At 51.0% G+C, this 15,169-nt stretch overlaps 1 protein-coding gene across 1 annotated transcript in view; it reads left to right on the top strand.

Annotated features, from left to right (window-relative positions):
* The first annotated feature begins 3,577 nt into the window (after positions 1-3,577).
* Positions 3,578-15,169, top strand: part of MKNK2 (MAPK interacting serine/threonine kinase 2) — a 61,128-nt gene continuing 49,536 nt past the window's right edge. The window contains exons 1-2 of the mRNA XM_060232791.1: positions 3,578-3,671; positions 6,505-6,686. Of these exons, the coding sequence (XP_060088774.1) occupies positions 6,636-6,686 (51 nt within the window). The 5' untranslated portion in view covers positions 3,578-3,671; positions 6,505-6,635. The remainder of the gene's footprint in view (positions 3,672-6,504; positions 6,687-15,169) is intronic.

Here is a 15,169-nt window from a genome sequence, read left to right as displayed (position 1 = left end):
GACTGACTGATTGGATCTCCTTGCAGTCCAAGGGACTCTCAAGAGTCTTCTCCAGCACCACAGTTCGAAAGCATCTATTCTTCTGCACTCGGCCTTCCTTATGGTCCAGCTCTCACACCCATGCATTACTACTGAGAATACCATCGCTTTGGCTATACGGACTTTTGTGGGCAGGGTGATGTCTCTCCTTTTTATTATGCTGCCCAGGTTCGCCATAGCTGTCCTCCCAAGGAGCAGACGTCTTTTAATTTCATGGCTACAGTCACCATCTGCAGTGATCTTGGATCCCAGAAATGTGAAGTCTGTCACTACTTCCATGTCTTCGCCTTCTCTTTGCCAAGGCGCGATGGGGCCGGAAGCTGCGATCCTAGCTTTTTGGATGTTGAGTTTCAAGCCTCCTTTTGTGCTCTCCTCTTTCACCCTCAACAAGAGGTTCTTTAGGCCCTCTTCACTTTCTGCTGTTAAGTGGTGTCATTTGGATAGCTGAGGTGGTTGAGGCATATCTCTGCTACCGAATCTTAAATAGGTACACACATGCCCCGGCCCGACAGATCCATCCCTCATAACAAATGAGTTTAACACCTCTTATACCTTAAAACAGAAAGGAACTATGCTTGACTTTTAAAAACCACAGTTAGTTCCCTTCACAAAGCAAAGGGTTGCCACCACAGGGTTGGGAAATACCTGGAGATTTTGGAGACGGAGCTTGGGGCGGGGTTTGGGGCGAGATGTAACACCATATTCTCTCCAAAGTAGGCGTTTTCTCCAGGGGATCTGATCTGTGCCACCTGGAGATTGGCTCTAATGCCGGATCACCAGGTCCCACCTGGAGATTGGCAAGCCTATATTCTGCTCAGAGATACCTGAGGCCCCCTTTTTAAAATCAGGAATGAGGTCCAGGGAAGAGCACTCTTTGCACATGCTCAGAAACCCAGTGGTTCTTCCCAGAGGGAAGTCAACATTTGCCAGTCTTTCCTCCCTCCCCCTGCGCAGTCTTTCTCCTGAGGGAAGAGAGGGCAAAGTTGGAGACACTGTACAGGCTCAGAGGCAAACCGGGCCTTGCCTTTCCTCCGCTCAGGGCGGCTAACAACATTTCATAAAATTACACAGAGTTTAAAATCACATTAACTTTAAAACATTCCAGTTAACCAAGTATTATACAGATTTCCAGGTGCTAATTCCATTTATAAATGATAATAGCGAAAGCCACCCAACAGCGGTCTCTCAGCCAGCAAAGGCCATCCTGAAAAGGGTGGTCTTGCAGGCCCCGCGGAACTGGTCGAGGCACCGCAGGGCTCGCACTTCTTCCGGCAGCTGGTTCCATAGGTGTGGAGCTGCGATGGAGAAGGCCCGTGTACGGGTGTTTTGGAGTTTGGCCTCCTTTGGTCCAGGGATAGTCAGCTGGTTCTTCCCTGCTGACCTCAGTGCTCTCTGGGGTTCGTACGGGGAGAGACGGTCCCTCAGGTAGGCAGGTCCTCAGCCATATAGGGCTTTAAAGGTAATAACCAGCTCTTTGTAACGAACCCGGTAGGTAACTGGCAACCAGTGCAGTTCGTGTAGCCCCGGCTGTATGTGCTCCCACTTCGGGAGCCCCAATATCAGCCTAGCCGCCGCGTTCTGCACCAGCTGCAACCTCCGGGTTCGGCACAGAGGCAGCCCCATGTAGAGGGCATTACAGTAATCCAATCTTGAGGTGACTGTTGCATGGATCACTGTTGCTAGGTCCCGGCGCTCCAGGAAGGGAGCCAACTGCTTTGCCCGCTTCAGATGGAAAAACGCCGACTTGGCAGTGGCTGCTATCTGGGCCTCCATTGATAGTGAAGGTTCCAGTAGAACTCCCAAGCTCTTGACCCGGTGAGCCGCTTTCAGAGGCACACCGTCAAAAACTGGGAGAGGTATTTCCCTCCCCAGCGCAAAGGACCTCTGTCTTCGTTGGGTTCAGCTTCAGCCCACTCAGCCTAAGCCAAGTTGCTTTTAGTTAGAAGAAAGGACGTGGCGCTTTGCACATGCTCAGAAAGGCACCCCTTTTTTTAACCCTTAAAAGCCACTGGTTTGGCTTTCTAGAATGATAATAACTTAGCATCTAACGAGTGGGGAATGCCTGTTAAATGCCTGGTTTTTATATTGTGTTACTCTTGTAATTTCATGGCAAAACTTTCTTTATGCATTACAGTGATGCTCCTAGAAGATTACCTCTCATGTGTTTCTTCGCTTGTTTTACGTTTTGTTGGCATGGTGTTATACGCGTTGTTTATTAACTTGCATACAAATTTAATAAAATGTAAGTTATGTTTCTGTTTGTGCAGGGCCTTTTTGGTAGAAAACCCCTAGCAGGGACTCATTTTCATATTAGGCCACACCCCCTGACACCGCCATTGTTTAGAATAGGCTTTTTTGTAGAAAAAGCCCAGCAGGAGCTCATTTGCATATTAGGCCACACCCCCTGATGCCAAGCCAGCCAGAACTGTGTCCCTGCACAGAAAACGCCCTGTATGTGTGTATTTTGTTGTTGTTCAGTCGCACAGTTGAGTCCGACTCTTTGCGACCCCCTGGACCAAGTCACGCCAGGCCCTCCAGTCTTCCACCATCCTCCGAAGTCTGCTCAAATTCCTGTTAGTTACATGTGTGTGTATATGTGTGTATAATTATGTGTGTATATGTGTGTGTGTATATATACACACACACAAATATACACACATAATTTTACACACACACACATATATGTGTGTGTGTGTGTTTGTAAAATTATGTGTGTATATATATGTATATGTGTGTGTGTATAGATGTGTGCATATATATGTGTGTGTGTGTATATACAGGCCTTTTTTTTTAGCAGGAATGCACTGGAATGCAATTCCAGCAGGCTTAGTGTCAGGGGGGTGTGGCCCAATATGCAAATAAGTTCGTGCTGGGCTTTTTCTACCAAAAAACCCGTGAAACAATGGTGACATCAGGGGGTGTGGCTTAATATGCCAATAATAATAATAATAATAATAATAATAATAATAATAATAATAATAATAATAATAATAATACTTTTAATTTATATCCCGCCCTCCCCGCCGAAGCAGGCTCAGGGAGGCTCACAACACATAAATGAGTTCCTACTGGACTTTTTCTACATATATGTATGTATGTGTGTGTATGCATGTGTGTATATATATATATATATGCGTGTGTACTTATATATGTGTATATGTGTGTTTGTGTGTGTATATGTCGCCGCTGGTTTCCTTTCGTCTTTCTTTTTGGACGAAGCAAGGTACTCCTTCTTCCATGCATGAATTTCTTAATTTATTTTTTGCGGGGGGGGGGGCGTCAAACCGTCCGCGTCCCCTCCTCCCCCTTCAACCACTTCCCGAAAGCACTCTGTGCGTGCTCAGAAGCGCCGCCTCTTCTCCGTCGGGGAAACCGGGCTTCCCCTTCCCCCGCTGGCGCTCTGCACATGCTCAGAGCCGCCGCCGCCGCCTCCTCCTCCTCCTCCCGGCGGAGGCGGCTCCCGGGGCTCAGCTGCTGCAAGGCGGGCGGGGCGTGGAGCGGCAGCGCCTATATATAGAGGGCCGGGCGAACGAGAGCCGCGGATCCTCACTTTCCCGTCCCTTCTAGCGGCCGCCGGGGCTGGCCGGGCCTTTCCATCGGCAGTGGCGGCAGCACTGCGGAGCCCGGGCAGGGTAAGACTCGAACCCCCCACCCCCTGCGGCTTTGGCGCGTGCATTGCACAACTCCCGTGCGTGTTTTGCGAAGGGGGAGGGGGTTGGCTACGCGAAGCGGGGGGCGGGAAGAGGTCTTGCACGGGCAGGTTTTACAAGCCACCTCCCCCCCCCCGCTTTTTCTGTGTCTAGTTTTTGTGTGCCCCCCCCCCCCCGGTTGCTGTGGATCTCGTGGGGGGAGGGGAATAAACTCCCTGTCGTTATGAGAAAGGTCTGCATTCGGGTCGCCTTTGCAAACGTTGCTTGCTTTTATTGCAAGGGGGGGGGGGAGGTTTGGAAATGTCTACAAGCGCTGCTTGCTTTTATTGCAGGGGGGGGGGTTGGAAATGTCTGTAAGCGCTGCTTGCTTTTATTGCAAGGAGGGTTTTTGGAAATGTCCGCAAGCGCTGCTTGCTTTTAATGCAACGGGGAGGGGGGGGGGGGGTTGGAAATGTCTGCAAGCGCTGCTAGCTTTTATTGCAACGGGGGCTAGAAGAGGGGGGAGGGTCTGGATTTCTTCCTCTGATCGCGGGCGTCTTGCAATTCTCCCCCCCCTTCCCCAAAATACGCATGCAATAATAAAAAACGCGCCCGAAGGGGGGGGGCGGCGACGCGTACACCCCCTAATCCAAGAATGCACGAAGGCAGAGGAAAGGTTCCCCCCCCAATCCCTTAAAACGAACGGGACTGCAAAGCCAGCCCCCCCCCCCTATCGCGAAAGGATATCTGCAATGCAGTCCCCCCCCCCCCCCCCCCCCAAATATTGCAGGTTTGAGAACCGGGGAGGGAGAAACAGAGAGGCGAATCTTGCAAACTTTGGGTCCCCTTTTGCGAGCCTGTGCTGGCTTCTTTCTCCAGCCGTCCCATCACAATAGTGGTGTGTGTGTTGCGTTGTAGAAAGGGGAATTCCTCTCCCGCCTCCCCCGGATCTTTGGCACCCAGTTGTGCAAAAAAAAAAGTACGCTCGGCCGGGGCTTTGTGTGCGTTTGTGTGACTCCCACGGGGCACGCCCCCTTCTGACTCGGCAAGACTTAAATGGATTCAGACCCGGGGAGGGGGAGGGGAAATAAAAATCGGTCTAGTCCTGCAGATCTTGACGTGCAAGATTGGGGGAGGGGGGGGGTTGGAAAAAAGACAACCCGCTTCACTCTTGTGTCGCCCCATTGCGATAATAGCACAAAGAAATCAAGCTATCCCCCCCCCCTCCACAACACAATTTTCTTTGTCATAAAGGCTATGGGGGGAAAGGGAGGCTAGAACTGCGAATGTGTAAATTACAGGGATTTTTTTTTTTTTTAGAAGAACAGGATTTTTGACAAAAAGGGGACTCTTTCTAGGCCAGGGAGCATCATAGAATCATAGCGTTGGAAGGGACCCTCCAGGGTCATCTAGTCCAACCCCCTGCACAATGCAGGAAATTCACAAACACCTCCCCCTAAATACACAGGATCCGCATTGCTGTCAGATGGCCCTCTAGCCTCTGTTTCGAAACCTCCAAGGAAGGAGACCCCACCACCTCCCAAGGAGGACGTCTGTTCCACTGAGGAACCACTGAGAGCCATTTTGGTGTAGTGGTTAATTGCATGGACTCTTAACTGGGAGAACCAGGTTTGATTCCCCACTCCTCCACTTGCACCTGCTGAGATGGCCTTGGGTCAGCCATAGCTATCGCAGGAGTTGTCCTTGAAAAAGGGCAGCTTCTGGGAGAGCTCTCTCAGCCCCTCTTACCTCCCGGGGTGTTTGTTGTGTGTGTGTGTGTGTGTGGGGGGGGAAGGTAGAGGAGATTGTGACCGCTCTGAGATACAGAGTATAGGGTAGGATATAAATCCAAAATCTTCTTCTAAGGATCTGGAAGTTCTTCCTAATGTTGAGCCAGAAACTCTTTTGCTTTTATTTCAACCCCTTGGTTCTGGTCCTACCTTCTGGGGCCACAGAAAACAATGCGACTCTCAACCTGACTCTCACTGTCTCTCTGCCTCGATTATTTTTGCAAATTCTCAGGCCGAAGCTGTTGGTTGGCTCTTGTGTGTTCTGGGATGGGCAACTTTGCCCCCCCCCCCATTATTATTATTTTTTTGCAAAAGCCAGTTTGGTGTAGTGGTTAAGTTTGGGGACTCTTATCTGGGAGAACCGGGTTTGATTCCCCACTCCTCCACTTGCACCTGCTAGAATGGCCTTGGGTCAGCCATAGCTCTGGCAGAGGTTGTCCTTGAAAGGGCAGCTGCTGTGAGAGCCCTCTCCAGCCCCACCCACCTCACAGGGTGTCTGTTGTGGGGGAGGAAGGTAAAGGAGATTGTAAGCCGCTCTGAGACTCTTCGGAGTGGAGGGCGGGATATAAATCCAATATCTTCTATCTTCTAAAAGTGATGTGGGTAAATTGGAGAAAGGGTGTCTCATCCATCCGTCCTGTCTTTCTCCACTCTGTCCTCGTTTCAGAAGTCTGGGATTCCCTCTTCGTTTTGCGGTTTAGATTTTTTTTTCAGTCTGCCTTGTGCAGCCAGAACAGAGGTGGCCAATGTTGCTTAACGTAGGAGCCATATAGAATAAAGAGCAGATGTTTGAGAGCTGCAAGACACGAAGGTCAGATGTTTGAGAGCCGCGAGTCAGGAAGGAAAATACATGGGGGAGGGAGAGGTGGTAAGAAAGCGACTTTAACTTTAAATGCATTCGCTGAGCTCCCAGCTGGCTTAGCTTGGAGAAGTGATTTAAAGAGACAGATGGCTTCTTCAAGCCAGCCGATTGGAGGACTGACCCATTGTTTTGTCTTTCTGTGTTAATGAATCTCTCTCCCCTCTGTTTCCCCCTATCTCTCTAGGGTCTCCAGCGTCGGCTCTGGATTAGCTCCAGTTTCCTCCCCTTCTTGCTTTCTTTTATTTAATACCACCCCCATTTTTGAAACCCCCCCCCCCTTTTAAAACACTCCTTCCTGAATTTTAAAGTGTCAAGATGGTGCAGAAGAAGACAGCGGAGCTACAAGGTTTCCATCGCTCTTTCAAGGTAAGATCCTTTTGCATTTGGGATAGAAGACTGGTGAGGCTCTCTGCTGTTTTAATGCATCTTTTTTGGGAGGGGGGGGGCACTTTGGTTTTGTGCCAGTTCAGAACCCGTTTGGGAAATTCCCGTTTCAGTCTTTCTTTCTCGGTAAAAACAGAAGTGAACGAGTTTTGTTTCCTGCTTTAAAATTTGAGAAAAGGAAACTGCCGAACTCACTGCAGCTCGCTGGTTCAGCATGTGGAAGGTTTGGGGTTTGATGCAGGCGGATAGGGGGTGGCGGCATTGGAAATGATTTCAGCAGGGAGGGTTTTTCTTGGCTGTCCTGATCCACGAGACGTTGCATCAGCTGGCTTCCAGGACTCCAGGGAAACCCTGCGGCCCCCCGATGTTGCAAACCCCCCCAAAAACAAACGCAGGGTACAATCTTGGCTCTTAATGTGCCTCTTATTCGCAGGAACTCCGAGAAGGTGTCCACGCCTTCACCCAAGAGCAAACACGCACTTTTAGGGGTGTCGAACTCCTATGAGGGCTGGATTTGACATAAATGAGACCTTGATGGGCTGGGCCATGTCTGGTTGGGCTGAGCCATGTACATAGTATGTCACAGAAGTGAGTACACCCCCTCGCATTTTGTAAATATTTAAGTATATCTTTCCATGTGACAACATCGAAGAAATGACACTTGGCTACAATGTAAAGTCTACAGCTTGTATAACAGTGTAAATGTGCTGTCCCCTCAAAATTACGCAACACACAGCCATTAATGTCTAAACTGCGGGCAACAAAAGTGAGTACACCCCTAAGTGTCAATATTTTGTGTGGCCACTTATTTTCCAGCACTGCCTTAACCCTCTTGGGCACAAAGTTCACCAGAGCTTCACAGGTTGCCACTGGAGTCCTCTTCCACTCCTCCATGACGACGTCACGTAGCTGGTGGATGTTAGAGACCTTGCACACCTCCACCTTCTGTTTCAGGATGCCCCACAGATGCTCAATAAGGTTTAGGTCTGGAGACATGCTTGGCCAGTCCGTCACTTTTACCCTCAGCTTCTTTAGCAAGGCAGTGGTCGTTTTGGAGGTGTGTTTCTTCGATGTTGTCACATGGAAAGATATACTTAAATATTTGCAAAATGTGAGGGGGTGTACTCACTTCTGTGACATACTGTATGTACCTATTTAAGATTCGGTAGCAGAGACATAAATTCCTTCGGGGGGGGAGGAGCCTCAGCCAATAGAAGGAAGAGAGGTTTGGCTCAGTAGCTCTGCTGTGCGATTGAGAGAGCCTGGCAAAGCAAGCTCTGCCCTTCCCCCCTTTTCTCCCCAAGGGAGGAGCCTCAGCCAATGGAGAAAATAGAGGCTTTGCTCTGTAGCTTCTGTGCGGTTGAGCAAGCCTGGCAAAGCAAGCTGTGATGCAGAAGGAAGCAAGAGAGAGGGAGAAGGAAGCAAATGACAGCCGGTTGCTCGAGGGCCTGATAGTCTCTCTCTCTCTCTCTCCCCCACCCCACCCCCCCCCCCCCCGCCTTCCTGAAAACCACACTGAATTTGAGCAGCTTTTATGCTTCGTAGCAACTAGTTACACTTGGCCTGGAATAATACATTTAGAGTTCACTGCCTGCTGAATTGTGGGTTTTGTGGGGCCTGCATATCGAAATAGCTGGCTTATACCAGGGGGTGGCCAAACTTGCTTACCGTAAGAGCCGCGTAGAATAAACGCCAGATGTTTGAGAGCCGCAAGACGTGAATGTCAGATGTTTGAGAGCTGGGAGGGAGAGGTGGAAAGAAAACAACTTTAACTTTAGATGCCTTCTCCAAGCTGCCAACTGGCTTGGTTTGGAGGAAGGTTTTAAAGAGATAAAGGCCTTCTCCCAGCTGCCTGACCGGGCGGTTGGCGCTTTGAGAGCCACATGAAATAGAGCCACAGATTGGCCACCCCTGGCTTACATGTTTCAGGATTAGAAGAAGGCTGCAGATTTATACCCCGCCCTTATCTCTGAATCAGACTCAGAGCGGCTTATTATCTCCTATATCTTCTCCTCCCACAACAGACACCCTGTGAGGTGGATGGGGCTGAGAGAGCTCTCCCAGAAGCTGCCCTAGGACAGCTTCTCAGAGCGGCCTACAGTCTCCTTTCCCTTCTTCCACCTCCACAGATAGACACCCTGTGAGGCGGGTGGGGCTGAGAGAGCTCTCCCGGAAGCTGCCCTTTCAAGGACAGAGTTTCAGACTGGCTTACAGTCTCCTTTACCATTCTCCCCTACAACAGACACCCTGTGAGGTAGGTGGGACTGAGAGAGCTCTCACGGAAGCTGCCCTTTCAAGGACAGAGTTTCAGAGTGGCTTACAGTCTCCTTTACCATCCTCCCCCACAACAGACACCCTGTGAGGTGGGTGAGGCTGAGAGAGCTCTACCCTTTCAAGGACAACTCCTGCAAGAACGATGGCTAATCCAAGGCCATTCCAGCAGGTGCAAGTGGAGGAGTGGGGAATCAAACCCGGTTCTCCCAGATAAGAGTCTGCACACTTAGCCACGGCACCAAACTGGCTCTGTAGGATTAGAAGGAGAAGGCAATGGCTTCCGAATTTTGCCCTGCCACCTTGGAAAGGAACGGTCATCCCACCCTGCAGCTTGCGCCCCCCCCCCACCTCTCCTGCTCTTCTCGCAGGCCTCCTTGTGCCCATTTTGCAGGTGGGATAACAGAGCCTGTGGAGTGTCTTGGTTGACACGGAGCCTGAGGAAAGGGCGTCTCGCCTCCGAGGCAGCAGCTGAGAACTCCGCTCCGCCCTGTAGCAGGCTCTCCCCAGCGTGCTAACACCTCTCCCAAAGGGTTGCCGTGTACTCAAAGCCACAGGGACAGTCCCGTGATGTGTGTGTCTCTTGTCTGGTGATCGCATCCTGTTGTTGAGGGCGGCTCCTAATTATGGGATGTCGTCGTCCTACTTGGGAGTTCTCAGGAGCGCGTGAGGGCTGGCCCCGCCAGGCTCCAAGCCAGACTCGTCGATCCAGTTCTGGCTCTGAACGAGACGTTGTTATGGCGTGGTGGTTAGGGTTTGCCCCCGGGGACTTGGGGCCCTGTGGCCTAGAAGCTGTGGGCATGACTTGGCTCCGTCCTGGCTCGGCGCAGACAGAATCTGTCCTGGTTACGTGGAGTCAAAGCAGACAGACAAACTGGGTATAATATTGGCGGCTTTTGACGGCCGAGAACATGTCCAGGCTAGGGTTTTCAAACGTCGTTCTGCCTTCGACCTGAGCAGTCCTCAAAAAGGTTCAAAACTTACCCCCCCCCCCTTCTCAGGTTTCTAGTCCTTAGGGCGGCAAGTGCTGAAGATGTGCTGTTTGTGCTCATTGCGGTAGGCGTGGGTGAGGGGGAAGTGTACTTCGGTGCCCTTTCAGTTTCGCAAGCCTGTTTATTTTCAAGGGTCACCACGTTGCCGAATAGCGTAGACCTGCGTGTGGACCCCCTGGATCCTGCTACGGTTTCCCGCCTGATGGCGTAGTTCAGTCTTGGGGGTGTCTGCTGCGTAGGGCTCAGTTTGTCCCGCCTGGCCTCAATTATATTTGGGCCACTGGCCACGGGGAACGTTTGGCAGGTTTGGCTTTGTTTGTCATGCGTCAAAATGTGGAGATGATCCTTTGATCGCCGCACCTGATCCCTCGTCTGAGGAAGTGTGCTTAGAGCACACGAAAGCTTACGTTCTGAATGAAACTTTGTTGGCCTTAAAGGGGATACTTGACTCCTGCTTTGTTCTGTTGCTTCAGACCAGGGGTCCTCAAACTTTTTAAATAGGGGGCCAGTTCACTGTCCCTCAGACCGTTGGAGGGCCGGACTGCCGTTACTGTACAAGGCCGCGGGCCGTCAGTTCTCCGTCTTCTGCATCTCTCTCCCTTCCCCACACCACCTACCCCGGCCTGGGAACTCACCTCACCTCGGTATCACCTCACACTCTGTCTCCGCCGCCTCAGCCCAGTGCCAGAAGTATGCGTTGCTAATGCAAGTTTAGGTCGAACGTCACTTCCGGTCTGATTTTGCCATAACCCGGCGGGCCGCATAAAAGTCCTCAGCGGGCCACATCTGGCCCGCGGGCCGTAGGTTGAGGACCCCTGCTTCAGACCAACATGGCTGCCATTCTGACCCTGGGGAGTGTTTGTGGGGGTTTCTTGCTCTGTGGTCTTAGCATGATCAAACTTGTTGGTGTTAGGAACCCGGTGATCTGAGACTAGTTCCTAGCAAGGTTTCCAGAGCTGCGTATGGTCAGAATAATATCGGCAGGGCTTTTTTTGTGCGGGGGGGGGCGGGGGAGGTGGCGGAATGGAGTTCTGGCACCCCTTTGTGAAAACTTCTCAAAAATGTTTAAAAGCTCACGAGGGTCCCCTGGGTGTTTCTCCTCCATTTCCCTCTTGAGAGTTCCAGCACCTTTTTTTCAAAAAAGAAAGAAAGAAAAAGCCCTGGATATTGGGGTTTGTAGTTGGCAGCAGTGTGAAATCTTTGGCTTACTGTGAATACCTGAAGACTGGCCTTTAGTGTCTGGCCGAAGGATCCGGATATAAGAGCATCAAAAGAGCCCTGCTGGATCGGACCAGTGGTCCATCTGGTCCAGCATTCCGCCTCACACATTGGCCAACCAAGGAGGGCCAACATCGAGGCATAGAGGCTGAGGCTTTTATGAGAACATCAGAAGAGCCCTGCTGGGTCAGACCAGTGAGGGTCTACCTAGTCCAGCATCCTGTCTCACACAGTGGCCAGTCAGTTCCTCTGGAGGGCCAACAACAGGGCAGAGAGGCTGAGGCTTTCATAAGAACATCAGAAGAGCCCTGCTGAGTCAGACCAGTGAGGGTCCATCTAGTCCAGCATCCTGTCTCACACAGTGGCCAACCAGTTCCTCTGGAGAGCCAACAACAGGGCAGAGAAGCTGAGGCCTTCATAAGAACCTCAGAAGAGCCCTGCTGGATCAGACCAGGGGCCCATCTAGTCCAGCCTCCTGTCTCACACAGTGGCCAACCAGTTCCTCTGGAGAGCCAACAACAGGGCAGAGAAGCTGAAGCCTTCATAAGAACCTCAGAAGAGCCCTGCTGCGTCAGACCAGTGGCCCATCTAATCCAGCATCCTGTCTCACACAGAGGCCAACCAGTTCCTCTGGAGGGCCAACAACAGGGCAGAGAGGCTGAGGCCTTCATAAGAACATCAGAAGAGCCCTGCTGGATCAGTCCAATAAAGGTCCATCATCCCATCTCACACAGTGGCCAACCAGTTCCTCTGGAGGGCCAGCAACAGGGCAGAGAGGCTGAGGCCTTCATAACAACATCAGAAGAGCCCTGTTGGCGCTCCTTGGAGCCAGCCTGGTGCGGATCCCGACAACAGCCCCACGAGGCGGTCTGCATGCCCCAGGGTTACTCCGTGACTTTCATGGCTCTGTGAAGATTTGAACTTGGGTTTTCTTGGCCTGAGTCTTTCTGAGAGGGAGAACTCTCGCTCTGGAGCCCTAGGTGGGCCTTTGCTATGGGGGATGCCTTCCAACTCCTTAATTTCTGAATTTACATTTTTTTTTGGGCTCAGAAAGCAAGGCTTTTGCCCAGCCCTTCCGCTTGTGGCATTCCCAGTCTGTTGCATAAGTTAAAGTCTCTTTTTATTTTTAGGGCGGAAGTCTGTCCATTTGAATTGGATTAGATGGTGAACTGTACCCCATCCCTCCGTTGCTGGGCTGGGACTTGTTGATTGCCGAGGCGGCATAAGACGATTTCCCAGCTTGTATTTTTCCCCCCAGATGTTGTAGAATTGTTTGCACCAGGGATGGCCCAAATTGCTAAATGTCAGAGCCGCATAGAATAAATGCCAGATGTTTGAGAGCCGCAAGACATGAACTTAAGGTGTTTGGATTCATCCTCTTCTCGCCTCTTCAAACCCTTTGTCCTATGATAATTTAGCCTTTTTGTTATCTGACAAGTCTCCCGAAGTCACTGCCTCTCTGGCTGAGTTCCTGTCATGTGTATGGAAGTGAAGAAGTAGAGAAAATAAAATATAGATCTATTCTGCCCACCTGCTTGGCCTTTTTAACTTCAGTGGGTTCTGGTTGGTGGCGAGCAACCCTTTTTTACATTTTTTAGGTGCCTAGTACTTGGACTGTTTACCCCTCTTTATTATATTAAAAAGGTAAAGGTAGTCCCCTGTGCAAGCACCAGTCACTTTCGACTCTGGGGTGACTTTGCTTTCACATTTTCATGGCAGACGTTTTACAGGGTGGTTTGCCATTGCCTTCCCCAGTCCTCTACACTTTCCGCCCAGCAAGCTGGGGACTCATTTGACCGACCTCGGGAGGATGGAAGGCTGAGTCAACCTGGAGCCGGCTACCCGAACCAGCTTCTGCTGGGATCGAACTCAGGTCGTGAGCAGAGGGCTCCGACTGCAGTACTGCAGCTTTACCACTCTGACCTAATATGCAAAGGAGCTCCCGCTAGAATTCTACCCCTGATTGTAGTATTGGCAAAATATGTAGTGCAGAATATGTATTAATGAGGGAACTACTGCAGAAAATGTCTTAAACATTCTAATGAAGGGGATGCTGGGAAGAAGTAGCTCTTTATTTGTTTCATATATCCTGTAAGTGTAATAACCTTTGAGAATTATACATTATTCTGTAGGAAAGGAAAGGTCCCCTGTGCAAGCACCAGTCGTTTCCGACTCTGCGGTGACGTTGCTTTCACAACGTTTTCATGGCAGACTTTTTACGGGGGAGTGGCACAGCACTGCAGTCGGAGCCCTCTGCTCACGACCTGAGTCCGATTCCAGCGGAAGCTGGGTTCAGGCAGCCGGCTCAAAGTTGACTCAGCCTTTCATCCTTCTGAGGTCGGTAAAATGAGTACCCATTTTTTGCTGGGGGGAAAGTGTAATGAACTGGGGAAGGCAATGGCCAACCACCCCGTAAAAAGGTCTGCCGTGAAAACGTTGCGAAAGCAGCGTCACCCCAGAGTCAAAAACGACTGGTTGCTTGCACAGGAGACCTTTCCTTTTTTCCTTGTCCTTGCCTTCCCCAGTCTTTTACACTTTCCCCCCAGCAAGCTGGGTACTCATTTTACTGACCTCGAAAGGATGGAAGGCTGAATCGACCTGAACCGGATACCTGAAACCAGCTTCCACTGGGATCGAATTAAGGTCGTGAGCAGAGCTCATGACTGCAGTACCGCAGCTTTAACACACTGTGCCCCGGGGCTACTTAAATTTATTCTGTCACCCCTATATAAATGCTTTCTTTCTGTCTGTACTCCTTTTATGTTATTGTTTTGTAGCCCTGTGGCGCAGAGTGGTAAAGCTGCTGTACAGCAGTCAGAGCTCTCTGTTCACGGCCTGAGTTCGATCCTGGTGGAAGCTGGGTTCAGGTCGCCGGCTCATGGTTGACTTTGCCTTCCTTCCTTCCGAGGTCGGTAAAATGAGTCCCCAGCTTGCTGGGGGGAAAGTGTAAATGACTGGGGAAGGCAGTGGCAAACCACCCCGTAAAAAAGTCTGCCGTGAAAATGTTGTGAAAGCAACGTCACCCCAGAGTCGGAAACGACTGGTGCTTGCACAGGGGACTACCTTGACCTTTTACTTTGTTTTTAAAATAAAACACGTTTCAAAGCAAAGATCGGGTGCCACTTTGGTTTTGAATAAGGTGAAGGTTCTCTCCCCCTGCCCCAAACACTTGTAACATAATCACATGAGAGAATCCCATCCCCGCCCCAGTCAATAGTGTCCTCAAATTAAAGGTAAAAAAGGTAAAGGTAGTCCCCTGTGCAAGCACCAGTCGTTTCCGACTCTGGGGTGATGTTGCTTTCACAACGTTTTCATGGCAGACTTTTTACGGGGTGGTTTGCCATTGCCTTCCCCAGTCCTCTACACTTCCCCCCCAGCAAACTGGGTCCTCATTTGACCGACCTCGGAAGGATGGAAAGCTGAGTCAACCTGGAGCCGGCTACCTGAACCAGCTTCCGCTGGGATCAAACTCGGGTCGTGAGCAGAGGGCTCCGACTGCACTACTGCAGCTTTACCACTCTGCGCCACTGGGCTCTTCTGTGGTCCTTAAATTTAGAGTCCATTAAACCTGGTGGGCTGCTCTTGTGCGTCTAAAATGATTTTGGGTGCACCAAAACAAAGCACTCAGCTGGCTTTCAAACACCTCATTGTGTTGGAGCCCTCCGTGGGGCCAGGCTGAAGGCTCCTGTGTTTGTGTCAGGCTCTTGTGTTTGTGTTGGGCACATGGAGGCGGTGAAGCGGAAGGGAGAGGCTGCCAGTGGGTCCCTTTTTGTTGAGTTGAGGCTCTTGGCCTTCTGGTGTCGTCAGCCGTTTGGGAACTGCCGTATCTTTTGGCGTGTGTGCAGCTAACTTGTACACAGCGGTAGGAGTGATGCAACTCCTGTTGTACCTCGTGGTCTGGGTGCGAGGGTGGCAGGAGGGGGGGTGGACGAGGGGACGGAGAGGAGGTGGGGCAGGCAGCATTATGTAACTGAGGTGGCCTGG

The sequence above is a fragment of the Heteronotia binoei genome, chromosome 2 (genome assembly GCF_032191835.1).
Source record: "Heteronotia binoei isolate CCM8104 ecotype False Entrance Well chromosome 2, APGP_CSIRO_Hbin_v1, whole genome shotgun sequence".
NCBI classification, from domain to species: Eukaryota; Metazoa; Chordata; class Lepidosauria; order Squamata; family Gekkonidae; genus Heteronotia; species Heteronotia binoei.
Note: the sequence above shows the minus strand (reverse complement) of the source record. Positions and strands in the feature narration are given on the sequence as shown.